This window comes from Pongo abelii, chromosome 13, assembly GCF_028885655.2.
Source record: "Pongo abelii isolate AG06213 chromosome 13, NHGRI_mPonAbe1-v2.0_pri, whole genome shotgun sequence".
In the NCBI taxonomy this organism is placed as follows: domain Eukaryota; kingdom Metazoa; phylum Chordata; class Mammalia; order Primates; family Hominidae; genus Pongo; species Pongo abelii.
The window spans coordinates 118,745,568-118,768,435 of NC_071998.2; the positions used below are offsets into that span (position 1 = coordinate 118,745,568).

General features: G+C 47.5%; 1 protein-coding gene across 5 annotated transcripts; it reads left to right on the forward strand.

Moving 5' to 3' along the window:
- Positions 1-758: 758 nt before the first annotated feature.
- On the forward strand, positions 759-21,756 carry ZNF79 (zinc finger protein 79). Of its 5 annotated transcripts, none has more exons than XM_063714441.1 (6): positions 775-1,293; positions 5,219-5,307; positions 9,660-9,782; positions 11,475-11,601; positions 12,293-12,388; positions 20,421-21,756. In XM_063714441.1, exons 5-6 carry the CDS (start codon positions 12,316-12,318, stop codon positions 21,587-21,589), a joined length of 1,242 nt encoding a protein of 413 aa, XP_063570511.1. In that variant the 5' UTR covers positions 775-1,293; positions 5,219-5,307; positions 9,660-9,782; positions 11,475-11,601; positions 12,293-12,315; the 3' UTR covers positions 21,590-21,756. The 5 variants fall into 5 exon arrangements, with proteins under 5 accessions (XP_002820273.1, XP_063570511.1, XP_024107911.1 ...); XM_024252143.3 differs by lacking the exon at positions 9,660-9,782 and adding an exon at positions 4,939-5,069 and having other exon boundaries at positions 775-1,186; XM_024252142.3 differs by lacking the exon at positions 9,660-9,782 and adding an exon at positions 4,939-5,047 and having other exon boundaries at positions 775-1,186.
- The last annotated feature ends 1,112 nt before the right edge of the window (positions 21,757-22,868 follow it).

Below are 22,868 nucleotides of genomic sequence, written 5' to 3' on the forward strand. Positions count from 1 at the left end.
GGGTAACCCAGTCCCCTCCCCTTAACGACAAAATGCCTATAAAAAGCGGTTGATCATCGAAAAATTGCTTGAGAAGTAATTTCCAACGGGCTCGAGGGAAAGTCCATTGAAACATCCCCAGCCTGCAGCAGGGAAGCCCTTAAGGAACACAGGATTCAGGAACCTCCTCCCGCAGAAGTGCTGATCAAACACTGCCCCTGAAATGACAAGCAGTTCCCGCCGGCCGATAGGTTTTTGTATTTTGAGAGTCCCAGGCCACCCACTCACGGCTGTCCTGTTCAGACTGAGGGACCTCTGATTTCCTTTAGTCTTCCCAAACTTTTAGTACGGCTCAAGAGTACCCTGAGAGTGGCTGGGGATTGCCCCGCGTGGAAGGCCAAGGAAGGACAGGCGTGCCGTGCGCAGGCAGCAGCGGAGAAGAAACCAAGCGCCTAGCGCCTGCGAATATCGGCACCCCAGTAAGCGCAGCGTTCCCAGGATCCTTCGCGGCTAAATCACTTCCTGTCGCCGAGGCTCCGTATCGTTGGATTCTGGTGGACTTTAAAGACGTGTACAACAAAAAAGCACGATGGATAATAGATTCCGAGAGCAAGCACAGGCGGAAGCCTCTCTGGGAAGTACAATCCCTGAGCGTGTGTGTATCATAAACCTGGCGGCAGGAATGAAAAATACTTTGGCCAGAAACAGAGCCCCACGGCGACTTCTGGGAAATGGAGTCCGGTGCGGCCGCCGCGGGGCATGTGCGCATGACCGGAAGTGGCGCCAATCAGGCGCGTCCCTCTGGCGCCGGAGCCAGGACCTGGCGTTGGGCAGTACTTGCACAGCGGTTCTTGAGCTTTCGCGGTTGCCGGTAGATTGTTGCCAGTTGCCAGTTGCCAGTAGTTTTCTGGAAAGCTGGCAGCGGCTTTTTCACCGGGTTCTGCTTGAGGCCGAGCCAAAGAGTGGCTGTGACTCGGGAGACGGAGTGGAACACCCGGCTGGGCAGGCCCGGACAGCTTCCGCGACCCAGCACCGCAGGATCAGACCGTACCTCTACGGGGAGAGGCTGGAGAGGAAGAGTCCAGCCTGGGAGCCGTCAGAGCAGCCCTACAGAACGGGGTGGGGGCTGCTGTAGATAGACCCTTACGCCCAGAGAACTGCTGGGAGGCTGTGGCGCGAGGCGGGACTCAAATGCTGGAGGAAGGAGGTGAGGAGTGGTAGAGGGAGCGATTGTCAAGAGATCAGCTGCTGCTTCTTTTGCCCACGACTGCCGCTGTGTGAGCCGAATCAGAACTCTCTTTATCTCTCGTACAGGTAGTTGGAGACAATCATTTTTTCTTTCTTTGCCCATGACACAGCCCCAGGAGATCCTGAGAACATGTGCCCCTACAATCCTTTTTTGAGTAAAGAATTCGGGGGGCAAAAAAGTTTGAGGACCTCAGACCTGCGTGATTTCTGAGTATTGTACCACGTACCCCAGTCTGCCCAGATGGACCAATGACAGTGGAGAGTAGGGAGAAGTGGGTTCCTGAGGACTCTTCTGTCACTTTTCTCCTTCTAGCCCTTCTCGAAGCAGCCAGGAATGCCTGGAAGCCCGGGAAAGTTTGAGGGCAGGCCAGCCCAGTAGGCTTGTGAAGTTGTGGAGGACAGGGGAATTTGCAGTTAGAAGGCACAGGTTCTTGTGAAAGCTGTGAGGTACCAGCCAGGTCTCTTAACCTGTGTTTCTCCATGGAAGAAAGGACAAAATAACGTTAACTACTTTGTTTACCTCTGAGAATTGTAATTCTCAAGTGAAATAACACTTTTGAAAGCACCCTGAATGTGGTACAGAACAAATGTGTAAGCAGGCAACCTCTTTTGAGTCTTAACCACCAACACCTCTGCTGTTCACCCCTAGATCAACTGTATTTGGTCTGTTACTCTACAAGTGCAATTTTACATCCAGAATTTGGTGCTGTCCCCAAGATCAAGAGATCCTTGTATTTGTTTTTTGTTTATTTGTTTGTTTTGTTTTGTTTTTGAGACAGAGTCTCGCTCTGTCGCCGAGGCTGGAGTGCAGTGGCGCAATCTCGGCTCACTGCAACCTCCGCCTCCCAGGTTCAAGCGATTCTTCTGCCTCAGCCTCCTGAATAGCTGGGACTACAGGTGCCCGACACCACGTCCGGCTAATTTTTGTATTTTTAGTAGAGACGGGGTTTCACCATGTTGGCCAAGCTGGCCTCAAACTCCTGACCTCAAGTGATCCACTGGCTTCGGCCTCCCAAAGTGCTGGGATTACAGGCGTGAGCCACTGCTCCTGGCCAAGAGATCCTTATATTTGGTCTTGCACTTGAAGAGTAGAGAGTGCAATTTCACATCCAGTATTTTGTGTTATCTTCCCCAGAGACCTGGGAAAGCAGAGCAGATGGGTCGTCATCTTCCCCATACTGCAAAAGAGGAAAGGAAGTGCTGTCAGGTTAGATAACGCTCAGTAACAGAAGGTCTGTCCTAAGATCAGGATCCAGATATATTTATTTATTTTATTCAGATATCATTCACATACCATAATATTCACCCTTTTAAAGTGAACGATTCAGTGGTTTTTAGTATTTTCACAAAGTCTTGCAACCATCACTATTTAATTCCAGAACATTTTTGTTATCTGAAGAAGAAACCCCATAGCCTGTAGCAGTCACTCCCCAGTCCCTCATTTCTCCACAAGTCCCTGGCAACCACTAATCTACTTTCTGTCACTATGGATTTGCCTAGGACATTTCAAATAAGTGGACTTATAATATGTGACTTTTTTTTTTTTTTTTTTTTTTTTTTTTTTTTTTTTGAGACGGAGTTTTGCTCTTGTTGCCCAGGCTGGAGTGCAATGGTGCGATCTCAGCTCACTGCAACCTCCGCCTCCCGGGTTCAAGTGATTCTCCTGCGTCAGTCTCCGGAGTAGTTGGGATTACAGGCACCTGCCACCACGCCCAGCTAATTTTTTGTATTTTTAGTAGAGACAGGGTTTCACTATGTTGGCCAGGCTGGTCTTGAACTCCTGACCTCAGGCAATCCACCGGCCAATATGTGACCTTTTGTGTCTCGCTTAGCACATCATTTTCAGGGTTCATCCAGGTTATAGCATGCGTCAGTACTTCATCCCTTTTTATAGTAGAATAATATTTCATTGTATGGAGAGATCACATTTTGCGTATCCATTCTTCAGTGAATTTTTGTGTGTGTGTACGTTTGATTTCTCTTGGGCATATACTTAGAAGTGGAATTACTGCGTCATACAACCCTGTTTAATCTTCACAGGAACTGCTGAACTTTTTCCACTGTGGCGGCATCATTGTCTATTCTCAGCAGTGTATGAGGTTTCCAGTTTCCTTACATCTCATCAACACTTGTTATTCTCCCATCTTGTTTATTATAGTCATGTTAGTAGGTGTGATGTGTTCTCTCATTGTGGTTTTCATTTGCTTTTCCCCAATGACTAATGATGTTCAGTTTCATGTAGGGAGTGGCTATTTGTATCTCTTGCTTGGAGAAATATCTGTTCAAATCTTTTGCCCATTTAAGAATTTAGTAGGGCCAGGCGCAGTGGCTCACACCTGTAATCCCAGCACTTTGGGAGGCCTAGGCAAGCAGATTACTTGAGGTCAGGAGTTCGAGACCAGCCTGGCCAACGTGGTGAAACCCCGTCTACTAAAAAAAAAAAAGTTAGCCAGGCGTGGTGGTGCGCGCCTGTAATCCCAGCTACTTGGGAGGCTGAGGTAGGAGAATCGCTTGAACCCGGGAGGTGGAGGTTGCAGTGAGCCGAGATTGTGCCATTGCACTCTAGTCTGGGCAACAAAAGCGAAACTCCGTCTCAAAAAAAAAAAAAAAAAAAATACACACAGAAAATTATGTGCTAAGCCAGCATTTCAGCCTCCCAAAGTGCTGGAATTAGAGGTGTGAGCCACTGTACCCAGTCAATAACTAAATTCTTTTTTTTTTTTTTTTGAGGCAGAGTCTTGCTTTGTTGCCCACGCTGGAGCATAGTGGCGTGATCTCAGGTCACTGCAACCTCCTGGCTCCAGCCATCTTTCCACCTCAGCCTCCCAGGTAGCTGGGCCTGCAGGCATGCGCCACCACGGCTAATTTTTGTATTTTTAGTAGAGATGGGATTTCATTATGTTGCCCAGGCTGATCTCGAACTCTTGGGCTCCCTAAGTGCTATGATTACAGATGTGAGCCATTTCACTCAGCCTCTTCACTTTCTTGACAGAGCCTGTTGGAGCACAAAGTTTTTAATTTTGAAGAAATCCAACTTACCTATTTTCTCTTTTGCTGCTTGTGCTTTTGGTGTCATATCTAAGAAATCATTGCCTAATCCATCCTCTCAAAGATGTATGGTTTTCTTCTAAGAGTTCTACCCCTTTTTCTTTTTTTTGAGATAGTGTCTCACTCTGTCAACCAGGCTGGAGTGCAGTGGTGTGATCACAACTTGCTGCAGCCTCGACCTCCCTGGTTCAAGCGATCCTCCCACCTCAGTCCCCCAAGTAGCTAGGGCTATGGGTATGCACTACCAAGCCTGGATAATTTTTGTATTTTTAATAGAGACGGGGTCTCGCCATGTTGCCCAGGCTGGTCTCAAACTCCTGGGCTCAAGCAGTCTGCCCACATCAGCCTCCCAAATTGCTGGGATTACAGGCATGAGCCACCGCACCTAGCCAAGAGTTACTTCTTAACTTCAGGTCTCTGATCTATTTTGGGTTAATTTTTATATATGGTGTGAAGTGAGACTCTCTGCCCAGCCCTCTTCTTTTCATTTAAGCAAATGCCTTAAATTTGCAGAGTCACTTTCTCCAAAGAACTAAGTAATAGATAATCTCTTTAAACTGTATACTTATGTGCTGGGCATTTGCCGACTGCCTTATCTGTATGTTCCTTTTAATCTTCACAGCAGATTATCCCTTACAGGGGATTATCATCCCCATTTTGCAGATGAGAAAAATGAGACTTAGAGAGATTACGTGATTTGCACACTGCTGCTGAGTGGTGGATCATGGATACTTGAGAGTCTGTGAACACTCTAATGCCTCCCTACATCTGAGTGAGTTGATGGAATTTCTGAGGTAGGAGGGAATGGAGAAATTTACATCACACTACAGGTCTGCAGATTCAGCCCACGTGCCCTGATACCTGCTATGTCCCCTCTTCACAGTGAGAATTGGTGACTTCATAAACTGCTTTTAACATTATTAGTTTTTTTCTCTTTCTCTAGTACTGCCTTCCCCAGACCCTGCCTTTCCGCAAGAGGAAAACACAGGAGAGGAAGGAATGGCTGCTGGTCTCCTCACAGCTGGGCCCCGGGTAAGTTGGAAATTAACTTTGGAAGGCATCCTTTTCTTCCCCCCTAATATTAATGGTAGGGTTGGCTTGTTTTTTGTTGTCATTGTTTTCTTTCTTTCTTTATTTTTTGAGACTGAATCTCACTCTGTCGCGCAGGCTGGAGTGCAGTGGCATGATCTCGGCTCACTGCAACCTCCACATCCTGGGTTCAAGCGATTCTCTTGCTTCAGCTCCCAGGTAGCTGGGATTACAGGCACGCACCACCACACCCAGCGAATTTTTTTGTATTTTTAGTAGAGGTGGGGTTTCACCGTGTTGGCCAGGCTGGTCTCGAGGTCCTGACCTCAAGTGATCTGCCCGACTTGTCCTCCCAAAGTGCTGGTATTACAGGTGTGAGCCACTGTGGTTGGCCTGTTTTATTTTTTTTTGAGACAGGGCCTCAGTCTGTCACCTAGAATGCAGCGCAGTGGTGAAATCACGACTCACTGTAGCCTCGACCTCCTGAGCTCAAGCAATCCTCCCACCTCAGCCTCCTAAGTAGCTGGGACCACAGGCTTGTGCCACCATGCCTAGCTAATTTTTTTTTTTTTTTTTTAAGTTTTGTAGAGTCAGGGTTTTGCCACGTTGCCCATTCTGGTCTTGAACTCGTGGGCTCAAGCCATCCTCCAGCCTTTGCCTCCCAAAGTGCTGGGATTACAGGTGTGGGCCACCCCACCCCGTCATTGTTGGTTTTGTTTTGTTTTGTTTTTTACAAGTTTTCTGCAATGAACAAAGTAATTCATGTTCCCCACAGAAAACCTGGAAAATAGAGAAAACACAAAAAGTTAAAAATCACTCTTAATCCCACAAAAAGATGGCACCTAACATTTTGATTTGTGTCCTCAGTCATATTCTCTCTTTTCTTTCTTTTTCTTTTTTTTTTTTTTTTTTGATGGAGTCTTGCTCTGTCACCCAGGCCGGAGTGCAATGGCACAATCTCGGCTCACTGCAACCTCCACCTCCCAGGTTCAAGCGATTCTCCTGCCTCAGCCTCCCAAGTAGCTGGAATTACAGGTGCACCCTACCACGCCTGGCTAATTTTTGTATTTTTAGTAGAGATGGGGTTCACCATGTTGGCCAGGCTGGCCCGGAACCCCTGATCTCAAGTGATCTACCCGCCTCAGCCTCCCAAAGTGCTGGAACTATAGGCGTGAGCCACTGTGCCCAGGTCATATTCTCTCTTTTCTATATTTTTCCCAAAGTGGGTTCATTTTGCTCTGTAATGTTTTTATTTCCACTTATCAGAATTCGATGAACATTCTCCCATTTCACTGGGTATTCTACCAAATCATTTCTAACACATTCTTTTTTTTTTCTTAAATAATTTCACCTTACTGTTTTAGATTCAGGGGTACATGTGCAGGCTTGTTAAATGGTTGTATTATGTGATGCCAGGGTTTGGGGTACAGATGATATACCATCACTCAGGTAGGCAGCATAGTACCCCATAGGCAGTTTTTCAGCTGATGCCCCCTTTCCTCTCTCCTCCCTCTAGTAGTCCCCAGCGGTTTTTGTTCCCATCTTTGTGTCCATATATACTTGGTGTTTAGCTTCCCCACTTATCAATAAGAACATGCGGTATTTGGTTTTCTGTTCCTGCATTAATTCACTTAAGATAATGGACTCTAGATGCATCCATGTCACCGCAAAGGACATGAGTTCATTTTTTATGGCTACATCGTATTCCACATGCATTTCCTGTTCCACTTGTATGTGTTCTTTATCTAGACCACCATTGGCAGGCACCTGGGTTGACTCCATGTCTTGGCTGTTGTGAACAGCACGACGAGGAACATGCACATGCAAGCGTCTTTTGGTAGAATGATTTCTTTTCCTTTGAGTATTTACACAGTAATGGGATTGCCGGGTCGAAAGGTAGCTCTGTTTTAAGTTTTTTGAGAAATCTCCAAACTGTTTTTCTGGAGTGACTGAACTAATTTAGTTAACTTTGCCATCAGCAGTGATAACCTTTCCCTTTTCTCTGCAGCCTCGCCAGCATCTGTTATTTTTTACTTTTTCATATTAGCCATTATTTCTGGTGTGAGAGAATATCTCATCATGGTTTTGATTTGCATTTCTCTGGTGATTAGTGATGATGAGCATTTTTTTCATTTCTTTTTTGGCCACTTGTATGTCTCTTAAGTGTGTCTGCTCATGTCTTTTGCCTGCTTTTTAACGTGGTTATTTGTTTTTTGTTTGTTGCTTTAAGTTCCTTATAGATTCTGGATATTAGACCTTTGTCAGATGCAAACTTTTGATTATCTTTTCCTATTCTGTCAGTTGTGTATTGAGTATGTTGATAGTTTCTTTTTCTTTTCTTTTTTTTTTTTTTTTTTTTGAGACAGAGTCTCACTGTGTCACCCAGTCTGGAGTGCAGTGGCACAGTCTCAGCTCACTGCAACCTCCACCCCACCAGGCTCAAGTGATTCTCGTGCCTCAGCCTCCTGAGTAGCTGGGATTACCACCAGACCCGGCTAATTTTTGTATTTTTAGTAGAGACGGGGTTTTACCTTTTTGGCTAGGCTGTTCTCGAACTCCTAACCTCAGATGATTCTCCTGCCTTGGCCTTCCAAAGTGCTAAGATTACAAGTGTGAGCCACCACGCCTGGCCCTAATAGTTTCTTTTGCCGTATAGAAGCTTTTTAGTCAGGTTCCACTTGTCAGTTTTTGTTTTTATTGCAGTTGCTTTTGAGGACTTAAGCCAAGAATTCTTTGCCAGAGCCAAGGTCAAGAAGGGTATTTCCTTGGTTTTCTCCTATGGTTTTTATAGTTTAAGGATTTACATTTAAATCTTTAATCTATCTTGAGTTAATTTTTGTAGATGGTGAAAGGTAGGGGCCCAGTTTCACTCTTCTGCATATGGCTAGCCAGCTATCCCAGCACCATTGATTGAGTAGGGAGTCTTTTTCCCATTGCTTGTTTCTGGGGGCTTTGTTGAAGATCAGGTGGTTAGAGGTGTGCGGCTTTATTTCCTGGTTCTCCTTTCTGGGTCTATGTGTCTGTTTTTGTCCCAGTGCTGTGCTCTCTAACACATTGTTTCTTTCACATAGTCCTGTGAGAGTAGGAACTGTCCTTTTTTCTTGACTAGGTAATTAGCTATTTATTTTCATTTTTAAAGTTTGCTCTTGGATTTCCTTGTCAGTTCTGCTCTTTATTAATATATTTTTTCTTTATTAATCTTTTGCTTCTGCTTTCCTCAGGTTTATTTAAAAAAAATTTTTTTTTTTTTTTTTTGATGGAGTCTGACTCTGTCACCCAGGCTGGAATGCAGTGGCGCGATCTCGGCTCACTGCAAGCTCCGCCTCCCGGGTTCACGCCATTCTCCTGCCTCAGCCTCCCGAGTAGCTGGGAATACAGGTGCCCGCCACCAAACCTGGCTAATTTTTTTGTGTTTTTAGTAGAGATGGGGTTTCACCATGTTAGCCAGGATGGTCTCAATCTCCTGACCTCAGGTGATCCGCCCGCCTCAGCCTCCCAAAGTGCTGGGATTACAGGCGTGAGCCACCACGCCCGGCCTAAAATTCAGTTTTTAACTTCTTGAGTTGAATCCTTAACTCACCTTCTTCCTTGTTTACATCGAAAGTTTTTGGCTGTGTATTTTTTTTTTTTTTTTTAGATATTCCAAAATTATTATTTTGCTTTCTTTATCTGCCCATTTGGCTGGTCTGTGCTTTGTGAGGATGGAGTTTGTGTCTCTTGTCAACAAAAAATGCCAGCACAGTCTGATTGCAGGGTATAGGGTTTGATAGCTCTGTCAGCTCAGCCTTATTAAATTGCTCCATCTTCCATATCTTTATTCTTTTTGTTATTTATTCACTTTGGGCTGACTGTCATGACTGGGTTATTTTAACATCTCTCAAAACCCTAATATTCTAAATTTCTCTTTGCATTTCCTGCAGCTTTTTCTTTATGTATTATATATTTTTGTTATTTGGTTCATGACATATCTTTATAATGGATATTACTTTCCTGATTATTTTGAAGTTACACAAAGATTTTAAATATTTTTTAGTTTTTTGTATTTTTAGTAGAGACGGGGTTTCACCATGTTGGCCAGGGTGGTCTTGAACTCCTGACCGCAGGTGATCCACCTGCTTTGGCCTCCCAAAGTGCTGAGATTACAGGCGTGAGCCATCGTGCCTGGAATAAATATTTCTTTGTTTTGAAAGGTGACCCTCTTTGTTCCACTGAATGTACCTCTCGGTGTGATGAATGGATTGGAAGAGCAGGTAAAATCAGAGGCCCGGAGACTGGTTCCAATATGGGAATTGTTGCTGGTTTGCAAGGCAGTGGTAGGGGAGTGGAAATAAACGGGTGAATTCTCATGATATTAGGAGGAAGAATCAATAGGGATTGATGCTGCGGGAAAGGAGAGGATAACACCCAGGTTGCTGGCTTGGCCATCTAGGTGAACAGAGGCCCCATTCGCTGAGCTGGGAACAGACAAGGAACAGCAGGTGAAGATGGGTTTCTCTGTTGCATTTTCTTGAGTTTGAGGTTCCTGTGGGGCCTGACCAGGAGATGATTTCTGCCTTAGGTTAATACCGTGTGTTATTTCCTGATTCATTTCTTCCCTTTTCATCTGGCTACCCTTGTCCTCCCGCCCTGTACCTAGCAGAGGATGCGTTACACAGAGTAGGTGCCGCTTTATTACGTGAACAGCTTCAGCTGACCTGTGTGCCTTACAGCTCCTGCCCAGAGTCTCCTAACTCCAGATCTGTGTTTTCACCTGTGATAGAACATCTGCACCTGGATTTCCTATGGCCACCTTAAACTCTGTGGGCCCCAAAACAAACTAGTTACCTTGCTAACAGACCCCTTCTTCTCATGTTTCTTCTCTTTGTGATGATACTGTCACCTGTCTGGTCTTCCAAGCAGGAAACATCTTTGATTCATTCTCAGCTCTTCTCTCACAAAGTTCATTTCTGGCCTTGCATCTAGTCCCTCTCCTCAAGCAGGATCCTCTCTCAACTTGACACTGACACTGTTGGAGTTCTTAAAACCACCTCTCCATGCCTCCATCTAACGACACAGTTGCCTTCCAGCAGCTCCCTGTTGCCTGAGGGATAAAAGCATCATGTTTATCAAGTGATTCAAGGCTTTTTACATTCTGACCTCAACAACCTTTCTGCCACCCTTCATCCCCCCACCCAAACTGCCTGCCATTTCCTAAACACACGAGGACTGTGTCGCCTCCATGCTTCTGCTCATGGTGCCTCTCCTGCCTTGGATAGCCTTCTCTTGCTCCATCCGGGAACCTTCTCCTTCAAGGCCAGCTCAGTAATTGCCTTCTCTCTGTGGTCCTCCCTCCCTGGCTTTTTGTTCTCCTGGCAATTAGTCTGTCTGTTTCTTTGACTTGTGCTACATTTGATTGTGCTCATACCTGGCTCTCCTGCTGTACTGGGTGATATCTGCATTCACAGAAATATTTGTTAAATGTTCTGAAAATTAATCTCTCACATTTCTTTGATAATTTGTACCTGATTCTTCACTGTATCAACTCACATTCTAATTTCGCTCTTTCTGTATTACCTCTTCAAGTCCCAAGCACCCATTAATTTTTGCCCAGTTACTTCACATGCACACACACTCTATTTATACATAAAGTGTATTTATACATAAATGTGTGAAGACAAGAGACAGTGGTGTGTGTGTGTGTGTGTGTCGAATTATCATAGTGTTAGGCACTGCAATGCTGGTGATCAATAAATGCTTTCTCTGTTTTTTGAGACAGAGTCTCGCCACGTCACACAGGCTGGAGTGCAGTGGCGCGATCTCGGCTCACTGCAACCTCTGCCTCCCGGGTTCAAGCAATTCTGCCTCAGCCTCCTGAGAAGCTGGGATTACAGGCACGCACCACCACGCCCAACTAATTTTTGTATTTTTAGTAGAGACAGGGTTTTGCCATGTTGGCCAGGCTGGTCTTGAACTCCTGTCCTCAAGTGATCCGCCTGCCTCACCTCCTGGCCTCCCAAGGCGCTGGGATTACAGGCGTGAGCCACCGCACCTGGCCATTTTCTTCAACTACCCAGAGACCTGAATCTTTTCAAAGACTCTTTTCCAGCTCCCCCAAAACTGCCAACGTTAACCACCCCTATCACCCTAGATCCTAAGGCCACTGGCAAGATGAAATGTGCTTGTTTTTTCAGGGATCCACATTCTTCAGCAGTGTGACGGTAGCTTTTGCACAGGAAGGGTGGAGGTGCCTCGTGTCTACTCCACAGGACAGGTTCAAGGAGGGGATACCAGGAAAGTCCAGGAACCTTGTCTTACTAGGTAAGGAAACTGTTTCTTTAAGATTTAGAATCACTCAATTCTGAAAATCTGTGGCACTGGCTTTCCAGTATGTAGGGGTTTCTGACTGCTGTGATGTACCAGAGGGATGGTGTTTATTCCTCTTGTTCTCTTGGGGAAGGTCTCTGCATGCCCACTTGGCAAACAGGCAGTTTACCTTTGCTTTCCCCAAGGCTGCACCTCCCCATTCTCTCATTTCGCAGGAGGGGTGGGGTAACACTCAGGTCATTTCCTCTATATTCAGTATGTTTCCATCTTCCTAAATTGGGGACTTGGGAGTTTAGCTTAGCTCCCTGGCTTGACCCCTCCTTGAGGCTGTTTCCTAGCTCCTTCCAGAAATGTTTTATGTAGCCTTGGCATGGCTGGGTGAGGTGTCTCACACCTGTAATCCCAGCATTTTGGGAGGCCAAGGCGGAACAGTCACCTGAGACCAGCCTGAGGAACACAGTGAGACCCTGCCTCTAAAATTAAAAGGATGTTTAAAAAGACCTTGGCACCATGTCTCTTATGTACTGCTATAGCCCCTGGTGCAGGCACCAAGTAAGTGCTCAATAAGTATTTGTTGGCTGAATGAAATGAACAGTCCGACTGGCCTGCTTGCTCTCCCCTGAGTTCTGGGTGGCTGCTCATACTTACTTACAATTTCTAAAGCATGTTTTTTCCCCTTGAATAGGACTTCCAGTTTCCCAGCCTGGCATGAACTCCCAGTTGGAACAAAGGGAAGGCGCATGGATGCTGGAGGGCGAAGACCTGCGAAGTCCCTCTCCAGGTACGTGAGCAAGCACTTAGCCAGTGGGAGTCTTGGGAGCAAAAGCACCTCTAAATCACACATGAGTGCATTTGATTATCATAACAACTGTGAGGTAGGTGCTATTACCCCCATTCTACAGATGAGGAAATGGAGCTGAGCGAGGCTGGCTCACTGGTTCAAAGCTTCACAGCTAGATAGTGGCAAGGCTGGGATCTGAAGCAAGCTCTGTCTGCCTCTAAAACACACTCTTCCTCACCTCATCCTTACAGAGGCTCCCAGGGCCGGGAGGTGTCTGGGGGCACGTGTGATGTTCCTGGCCTCTAAAGAGCATCCTTCCTTATTGTTGGGAAGCAAGAGTCATCTTTGCTGGCACATTCCCTGCTTGGGGTCTCCCTCACTGAGGATCCTAGGTGCCACCTTTACTCATGCCACTGTGTGTCACAGCTCCTGCTGCCACCGCATCTGGCCCCTTCATTCATTCTGCTCCTCCTTTCTCACTGCGTGGCCATGCCAGAATTTTCCAAAGGGCTGATACTAAGAAACTCAGGGAAAACAGAAGGGAAGGAGACCATAGTTTCCACTGCATCTCTCTTACCACCCATGAACAGCTGCTCTCTCCCCTCATCTCTCTCAGCCTCTGCCCTGGTGCCACCTCTGGCAGGGCCTCAGCAGCTTTTCCCTGGGGACCCAGTCACTTTCGATGTTTGAGACTTAAGACATCAAAGGTACAAATGAATTAAACCACTTTGAGGTGACAACATTTGACATGTTTCTAAAGATGCAGCCTGGGCCGGGTGTAGTGGCTCACGCCTGTAATCCCAGCACTTGGGGAGGCCGAGGCAGGTGGGTCACCTGAGGTTAGGAGTTCAAGACCAGCCTGGCCAACATGGTAAAACCCCGTCTCAACTAAAAATACAAAAGAATTAGCTGGGCGTGGTGGCGGGCACATGTAATGACAGCTACTTCAGGAGGCTGAGGCAGGAGAATCAGTTGAACCTGGGAGGCAGAGGTTGCAGTGAGCCGAGATTGTGCCATTGCACTCCAGCCTGGGCGACAAGAGTGAAACTCTGTCTTAAAAAAAAAAAAAAAAAAAAAAAAAAGAAGATGCAGCCTGTCTATTTGTTGCTTTATTTCTTGAGTTATAAGTTATTGCTGCTGATAGGGCAATGGGCACAAGCCCCTGGAGCATTCTTTGCATGGTTCCCTGGAGCTGCCTCTTCTTCCCATTTTACCATCCTCTAAGCAGCCTGTTGCATGTTACCTCACCCTCGTGGCATGCCCGGCACCACTCCTGCTTGTTGACACTGCCTGTGGCAGGGAGCCTCCCTGGCCCTGCTGCTTCCTTCTCCCAAGGCCTCCGCTGCCTGGGCATCTCTGTGTTCTACACAGTCTATACAGAGGACTGAAGTCCTCTGTGGAGCTTCAGAAATTGAGAGCAGTGTTTAGTGGCGAGGGGAACAACTGCATTTTTCTGGGAAGAGTGTTCATCATAGTCTCAGAGGGGTTCAAGACCCTGAAAAGGTCGCTGTATTAGTTTTTTGGTGCTCTCATAAGAAATAACCACAAACTGGGTGGACTAAAACAATAGCAGTTGATTCGCTCACAGTTCTGGAGGCTAGAGGTCTGAAACTGAGGTGTCAGCAGGGCTGGGCTCCCTCTGCAGGCTCTGGGAAGGATCTTCCCTTGCCTCTTTCCAGTTTCTGGTGGTTGCCAGCAATCTTCAGCATTCGTTGGCTTTTAGCTGCATCACACCAATCTCTGTCCCTGTCATCATGTGGCATTCTCGATCTGTGTCTGGATTTCCTTCTTTTTAGGGCATTAAAATACCCTAATCCAGTATGGCCTCATTTTAGCTTGATTACATCTACAAAGACCTTGTTTCCAAGCACAGACACATTCTGTACTTTGAGGTTGACATGATGTGGGGGCACTGTTCACCCCAGTACAGTGGCCCCAAAGGTTAAAACCACCACATCATTAGAAACAGGAGTTGGAAAGGGGCATTTCCACCAAGAAGGTGCTCTGAGGCAGCAGTGTAGGGCAGTAGAAGCAGCTCTTGGTGTGGGTGCCCCTGAGCAGAAAACCACAACCTCTGCCCTTACGCACAGCAGGAGTCAACATAGGAGACTTCTGCCAGCAGAGAGGGCTGAGGTTTTCCCCCACACACCAAGCAAGCAGACACCATCTACCTGGAGATAGCATCGGATCCCACTGGTTGAGGGCTCAGTCCCACAAGGCGCCCCCTGCCCCTTCCCACTAGTCGCAAGTCCAGGCCTCCAGAACTACACTGGCTTCAGATTGGGGTTCCCATGACCCCCCTTTAGATTACATTAATTTATTAGAGAAAGGACACAGAACTTGGGGAAGCACTTATTTTAGAAAAGATGAAGATGAAGAGATGCATGGGACAAGGGGTGGGGAAGGTGCAGGGAGCTTTCATGCCTTCCCTGGACCGCCACCCTGCAGGAGCCTCCATGTGTTCAGCTCTCTGGAAGCTCTCTAAACCCTGCCCTCCTGGGCCTTTGATTCATTGGATAGGCGTGATTGAAACACAGACAGCATGTTGAGATGAGATTGGACAGAAAGGGCCTGATTGAACACCGTAGACTGAGTGGGGACACCTGGCAGGGCCTGTCTGTGCAGATTCTTCCTGGCCTCTGCAGCATTCCTTCCTCCAGGCTATGGGGGCAGGATCTTCTCTGGAATGGGGGTCGTGTGGCCCACAGTCAGATTAGAGTCCTGCTTGGGCAGGTGAAAGAAGGGCAGTGGGAGGTCAGAGAGAGAGAGATTCTGTTTCTGAGGCCTAAAGTGCTCTTGTGTTTTAACAAAAGACTGTAGCAATGGCTGGGCACAGTGGCTCACGCTTGTAATCCCAGCACTTTGGGAGGCCGAGTTGGGCAGATCACCCGAGGTCAGGAGTTTGAGACCAGCCTGGCCAACATAGGGAAATCCCATCTCTACTAAAAATACAAAAATTAGCTGGGCATGGTAGCACACACCTATAGTCCCAGCTACTTGGGAGGCTGAGGCACGAGAATCGCTTGAACCCGGGAGGCAGAGACTGCCATGAGCCAAGATCGTACCACTGCACTCCAGCCTGGGCGACTAAGCGAGACTCTGTCTCAAAAAAAAAAAAAAGACTGTAGCAGTGGCTATGGGAGTTGTGAGCCAAGAACTGTGTGGGTGAAATACACACACACGCACGCACGCACACACACATATACACATATATCTCATATCTCAGTGAATATGAAAGACACATACTCACAATCCCTGCTTGCCATGCATTAACTACATGGATTCCAGGCACACCACTGAATTATGTAGTCATGTTTCCACATACGAAAAATGTAGATGATAAAATCTTTCTTATTTCACCAATTAACATATATATGAAAAAAGTTGTCAACTGTAGAGTTATGTAAGCTATATGATAGTGAACAGAAGTTGTCAGGGGCAAGTTTCCACTCTAGCTATTAGAGGAGCTCAACATGGCCTCTGCTGTAACTCACAGCATGTCCTGGGCATCACTATGCCTCTGAGGGCTGGGTTTGGGCCCTGGGTTATTCTACCCTACCCCTCCCAAGTGACAGACCCAGGAGTTGAAAGTGCCATTCTCCCTGCTGCTCACTTTAGGGACTTTTGTGGTGGGTGTTAACACTTTTGCAGACCCTGCTAGCCAGTTCTACTCATTCTGATTCATTGAATTATTCATCAATCAGCAAATGTGCCTTAAGCATTTGGTACATACCTGGCATCATTTTAGCTGCCATGGGTAATATGTATCCCCCTTGTTGAGCGGGGATGAGGACATAGTCTCTGCTTACATCTTCGTGAAGAACATAAACTGAGCAAACAATAACTAATCTACTTTTTTTTTTTTTTTTTGGAGACGGAGTCTCATTCTGTCTCCCAGACTGGAGTGCAGTGGCGCGATCTCGGCTCACTGCAAGCTCCACCTCCCGGGTTCACGCCATTCTCCTGCCTCAGCCTCCCGAGTAGCTGGGACTACAGGTGCCCGCCACCGCACCCAGCTAATTTGTTTGTATTTTTAGTAGAGACGGGGTTTCACTGTGTTAGCCAGGATGGTCTCGATCTCTTGACCTCGTGATCCGCCTGCCTCGGCCTCCCAAAGTGCTGGGATTACAGGCGTGAGCCACCGCGCCCGGCCCACTAATCTACTTTTTATGGTGATGAGTTGTGTGAAGAAAATAAAGCAGCGCAAGGGATTAGTGACTGGGGCACAAGGCTGAGTCGGGAATAGAGGGGAGGGAGCTGTTTGGGAGCTGACGAAGAGAGAAGACTCTTTGGAGGTGACATGGGAGCCGAGATCTGAAGGAAGGGGATGAGCCAGCTGTGTGGAGGAGACCTAGGAGAGGAACATTCTGGGCCACAGCATATGTTGAGACCTTGATGTGGGAATGAGCTTGCTTAAGGACTAGAAGACCTGAGTGGCCGGAGCTTAGTAAACGCAAGGAAGAGTGGTGCGCAGGGGACAGATTGTGTGGGGGCACTGGAGCCATGGTAAGGCGTTTGGGTTTTAGTCACCTAAGAAAATAAGCCATTAAAGAGTTTTGATGCAGGGAAGGGATGAGATTTATGTTTTAAAAGAATTCAGCATTTGGCAATTGACACTGGTGAAAAAGAATTCAGCATTATGTGTGAAGAATGGACATTCGGGGGTCAGGCATGGGAGCGGGGAGGTCAGTTAGGAGGCGGCTCTTGCAGACATGGGAATGTGAGGTGATGGTGGCCTGTAAGAGAGGGGTCAGGACATATTTTGGTGTTAAAGCCAACAGGACTTGCTGGTGGCTTGGATGTGAGATGTAGGGGAGGAGGCATTAAGGATAACCCTAGGTTTTGGCCTGAACAGTTGGGTAAGTAGGAAGATTAACAAAGGCGCTGGGTTAAAAGGGAGATCAGTAGCTCTGTTTGGGGTGTGTCAGGCCTGAGATGTCATCAGATAGTCTTCTACTGGAGCCAGCACTCGAGAGAGGTGAGCTGAGGGACAGGCCATTTGTGAGCATCACGTGGTCCTCTGAATTGCCCCTTCTTCCCATGGCTTCTTGTCACTCTTCCTCTCCTTTTAGTTTTTTTTTTTACTCAAATAGATGGTCTGCTTTTAAAAACTGTCAAACCCATAGATGATCGGACTCCAAGTTACACAGAGACGCTCTCAGCCTGCAGTGGGGGCCTCTGTGCTCTTGGTTGACTGGGGGCATTGGTGTGCACTTGCAGTTCTGAGGGAAGCCTACTTAATGCTTTAGGATGGTTTATAAGGAGAAGGTCCAGAATAACAAGAACCACGCAGTAGCACTTAGTGTGTCTCAACTACCGTTCTGGGTCCTTTATGTGTCTTAACTCATTTAATCCTCATGGTGATTCTATGAGGGAGCTGCTTTCACAGGTGATAAATCCAGGGTTTCAAAAGATTACATAATTTGCCCAAAGTCACGGAGCACGTAAGAGGTGGAGCCCAGATTTGAACCCAACCAGTCTGGTTGAAGACTGTGTATAGAAATTCAAGGAAACGGTCGGGCGTGGTGGCTCACACCTGTAATCCCAGCACTTTGGGAGGCCGAGGTAGGTGGATCACTTGAGGTCAGGAGTTCGAGACCAGCCTGACCAACATGTTGAAACCCCATCTCTACTAAAAATACAAAATTGGCTGGGCGCGGTGGCTCACGCCTGTAATCCCAGCACTTTGGGAGGCCAAGGTGGGCAGATCACAAGGTCAGAAGATCGAGACCATCCTGGCTAACAACAGTGAAACCCTGTCTCTACTAAAAATACAAAAAATCAGCCGGGCGTGGTGGCGGGCACCTGTAATCCTAGCTACTTGGGAGGCTGAGGCAGGAGAATGGCGTGAACCCGGGAGGCGGAGCTTGCAGTGAGCCAAGATCGTACCACTGCACTCCATCCTGGGTGACAGAATGAGACTCCGTCTCAAAAAAAAACACAAAAAAAACAAAATTAGCCGGGTGTGGTGGCGCATGCCTGTAATCCTAGCTACTTGGGAGGCTGAGGCAGGAAAATTGCTTGAACCCGGGAGGTGGAGGTTATAGTGAGCTGAGATCGCACTATTGCACTCCAGCCTGGGCAACAAGAGTGAAGCTCCATATCAGGCCAGTCGTGGTAGCTCATGCCTGTAATCCCAGCACTTTGGGAGGCCGACCTGAGGTCAGGAGTTCACGATCAGCCTGGCCAACATGGTGAAACCCTGTCTGTACCAAAAATACAAAAATTAGCCAGGCGTGGTGGCGGGCGCCTGTAATCCCAGCCACTTGGGAGGCTGAGGCAGGAGAATTGCTTGAACTCAGGAGGCGAAGGTTGCAGCGAGCCAAGATTGCGCCATTGCACGCCAACCTGGGCAACAAGAGCGAAACTCCATCTCAAAAAAAAAAAAAAAAAAAGAAAAGATATGGTAAAAATACAGTATAAAAGATAAAAAATGGTACACCTGTATAGAGCACTTACCATGAGTGGAGCTTGCAGGACTCTGGGTGAGTAGGTGAGTGAGTGGTGGGTGGATGTGAAGGCCGAGGGCACTGCTGTATGTAGACTTTAGAAACACTGTGCACTTAGGCTACACTAAGTTTACTTTACACATTTTTCTTTGGGAGGCTGAGGTGGGTGGATCCCTTGAGCCCAGGAGTTTGAGAACAGCCCAGGCAACTTGGCAAAACCCTGTCTCAGCAAAAAATACAAAAATTAGCTGGATGTGGTAGCACGGGCCTATAGTTGCAGCTGCTTAGAGGCTGAGGTGGGAGGATCACTTGAGCCCAGGAGGTCGAGGCTGCAGTGAGCCTCCACTACCACCGTGCTCCAGCCTGGGCAACAGTGAGATCCTGTCTCAAAATCTGTGTCTCTCTGTGTGTGTGTGTGTGTGTGTGTAGTACTATTTTTTACTTTTTAAATTCTTGTTAAAAACTAAGAAACTCACACATTAGCCTAGACCTGACGGGATCATGTGTATCACTGTCTCCACCTCCACATCTTGTCCAATTGGAAGATCTTCAGGGGCAATAACAAGCACGGAGCTGTCATCTCTAAGATAACAATGCCTTCTGGAAAACGTCCTGAAGGACCCGCCTGAGGCTGTTTTACAGATAATTTCTTTTTTAGTGGAAGGAGTACAGTGTAAAATAACTATTAAAAGCATAGTATAGGTTGGGTGTGGTGGCTTACACCTGTAATCCCCAGCACTTTGGGAGGCCGAGGCGGGAGGGTCGCTTGAGTCCAGGAGTTCGAGACCAGCCTGGCCAATGTGGGGAGACCCTGTCTCTCCAAAATATCAAAATTACCCAGGCATGGTGGTGTGCTCCTATAGTTCCAGCTATTCAGGAGGCTGAGGTGGCAGGATTGCTTGAGCCCAGGAGGTTGAGGCTGCAGTGAGCTGTGTCTGTGCCACCGCCCACCAGCCTGAGTGAGACTGTCTCAATTAAAAATATATATTAAGTATAGTAAATATATAATCTGGTAGCATAGTTGTTTATTAAGTATTATGTGCTGTACTTTCATATGACTGGCAGCACAGTAAGTTTATTTACACCAGCATCACCACAAACATGAGTAATGCGTTGCACTACGACATTACGATAGCTTTGAATTCAGTAGGTAGTAGGCTCCATTACACTCTTATGAAAGGAGGTGGCTGGGCATGGTGGCTCACGCCTGTAATCCCAGCACTTTGGGAGACCGAGGCGGGCAGACCACGAGGTCAGGAAATCGAGACCATCCTGGCTAACACAATGAAACCCCGTCTCTACTAAAAATACAAAAAATTGCTGGGCGTGGTGGCGGGCACCTGTAGTCCCAGCTACTCGGGAGGCTGAGGCAGGAGAATGTCGTGAACCCGGGAGGCGGAGGTTGCAGTGAGCCGAGATCGCACCACTGCACTCCAGCCTGGGTGACAGAGCGAGACTCCGTCTCAAAAAAAAAAAGGAGATGAGTCATCAAACCTGTGTGTGTAAGAGCGTGGCCAGACTCCTTGAGCCTTTGGTATTCCTTCCACCAAGGGAACACAACAGCTTTTCATTTTTTTTTTCAGGCTGGAAGATTATATCTGGATCACCACCAGAGCAAGCCCTTTCTGAAGCTTCATTCCAAGACCCACGTGTAGAGATGCCCCCTGGGGATTCAGACCACAGGACCAGTGACCTTGAGAAGAGCTTCAATCTGAGACCAGTCCTGTCTCCGCAACAGAGAGTACCCGTGGAAGCGAGACCTCGCAAATGTGAGACGCACACCAAGAGCTTCAAGAACTCGGAAATCCTGAAACTTCACAGAGCAAAACCATATGCATGTAATGAATGTGGCAAAGCTTTCAGTTACTGTTCTTCCCTTTCTCAGCATCAGAAGAGCCACACTGGAGAGAAGCCCTATGAGTGCAGTGAGTGTGGGAAGGCCTTCAGCCAGAGCTCATCTCTCATTCAGCACCAGAGGATTCACACTGGAGAGAAACCTTACAAGTGCAGTGAATGTGGAAGAGCCTTCAGCCAGAACGCCAACCTCACCAAACACCAGCGAACCCACACCGGAGAGAAGCCCTACAGATGCAGCGAGTGTGAGAAAGCCTTCAGTGACTGCTCAGCTCTTGTTCAGCATCAGAGAATTCATACCGGAGAGAAGCCCTATGAATGCAGCGACTGTGGGAAGGCCTTTCGTCACAGTGCAAACCTTACGAATCACCAGAGGACTCACACCGGGGAGAAGCCCTACAAGTGCAGCGAGTGTGGGAAGGCCTTCAGTTACTGCGCAGCGTTCATTCAGCACCAGAGGATTCACACCGGGGAGAAGCCCTACAGATGTGCTGCGTGTGGGAAGGCCTTCAGCCAGAGTGCAAACCTCACAAACCATCAGAGGACTCACACTGGGGAGAAACCCTACAAGTGCAGCGAGTGTGGGAAGGCCTTCAGCCAGAGTACCAATCTCATAATCCACCAAAAGACCCACACCGGGGAGAAGCCATATAAATGTAATGAATGTGGGAAATTCTTCAGTGAGAGCTCAGCCCTCATTCGACATCACATAATCCACACCGGGGAAAAACCTTATGAGTGTAATGAGTGTGGTAAAGCATTTAACCAGAGCTCATCCCTTAGTCAGCATCAGAGAATCCACACAGGCGTGAAACCCTACGAATGCAGCGAGTGTGGGAAGGCCTTCCGGTGCAGCTCTGCCTTCGTTAGACATCAGAGACTCCACGCTGGAGAGTAACTAGGAACATGGTAGAAGTGGAGAGAGTCCTGGACATGCCGACTCAGGATAGATGGGTGAGGATCTGAGAAATGCTAAAGGCTTGAAAGCATCTGAAGACATCTAACTTAGAGTCTGCAACCCAGAGCCACATGGAAAAACACCTTCAATAAACTGCCACTATTTCACATGCTGTGTGTGGATGCTTAGCTCTCTAACACCTTCTTTCTGTAAGCATCAAAAGATGAGGGCTCCATTCAATTGCAGGTTTGCCTTTATCCAGACAGTGGGCCAAAGCACTTTATTTGGTAAGCATTCCAGAAACCTGAGTTTATTTGGAGTAAGTGACCAAATCAATGAGTAAAGAACTTGGCTCCTACGTCAAAGCCAAGTCTTTGGGCAATGCTGGCAGTTTCTCCTCCAAGTAATGAGTGAGAAATGTGAAAGAACTCAGAGTGTTGGCCAGAAATGATTGAAAGACCATCAAATTTGGGGCAGGGGGAGGAGTAAATACAAGTGAGAAAAGGGATTCTAGAGCCACCTATGAAATGCCACAATCTCCTTGAGGTGGGGAACATTCCTTGATGTTCCAAAACAGAGAAGCACAGCCAGGCCCAGCCTTTGTAGAGCTTGTTGCTGTTAGAGCCCACCCAGGCAGATCACAAGGTCAGGAGTTTGAGACCAGCCTGACCAACATGGTGAAACCCCATCTCTACTAAAAATACAAAAACTTCCGGGTATGGTGGCATGTGCCTATAATCCCAGCTACTCAGGAGGCTGAAGCAGGAGAATCTCTTGAACCCAGGAGGCAGAGGTTGCAGTGGGCGAAGATCGCAACACTGCACTCCAGCCTGGGCGAGAGTGAGACTCCGTCTCAACAAAAAAAGAGCCCACCCAGAGGTTACTGGTGTTGAGTAGAGCGTGCTGCTAATGAACCGAGAGGCACATCCCTTTCCATGGAGAATAGGAAGCACCGAGAATGGGGAGGTGTGTGACAGCCATGCTGGACTCAGAGGCAGGTGTCATAAACTGCCCCAGGCTCCTCATTCTCCCTTCTCCCTCACGGGAAGAAGTTGTGTTCCCCTTGTATTAGAGATCCAGATTTTTGCCTTTGGCCTGCTTACTGTCTTATTTACTGTTTCCTTGGTGACTTGGTAGTCCCTTCTAGGACACTGGAATGCTTTTGTGCCAGCCCCTCACTCTCATCACCTAGGCTGGAGTGCAGTGGTACAATCATAGCTTGCTGAAGTCTCTACTGCACCCTCCTACCTCAGCATCCCAAGTAGCCAGGCACACACAC

Coding starts and splice junctions, on each gene's coding strand:
- ZNF79 (XM_002820227.4), top strand. Junction 5,308..11,474: donor TCCTCACAGCTGGGCCCCGG/GTAAGTTGGAAA, acceptor TTGTTTTTTCAG/GGATCCACATTCTTCAGCAG. Junction 11,602..12,292: donor CAGGAACCTTGTCTTACTAG/GTAAGGAAACTG, acceptor CCCCTTGAATAG/GACTTCCAGTTTCCCAGCCT.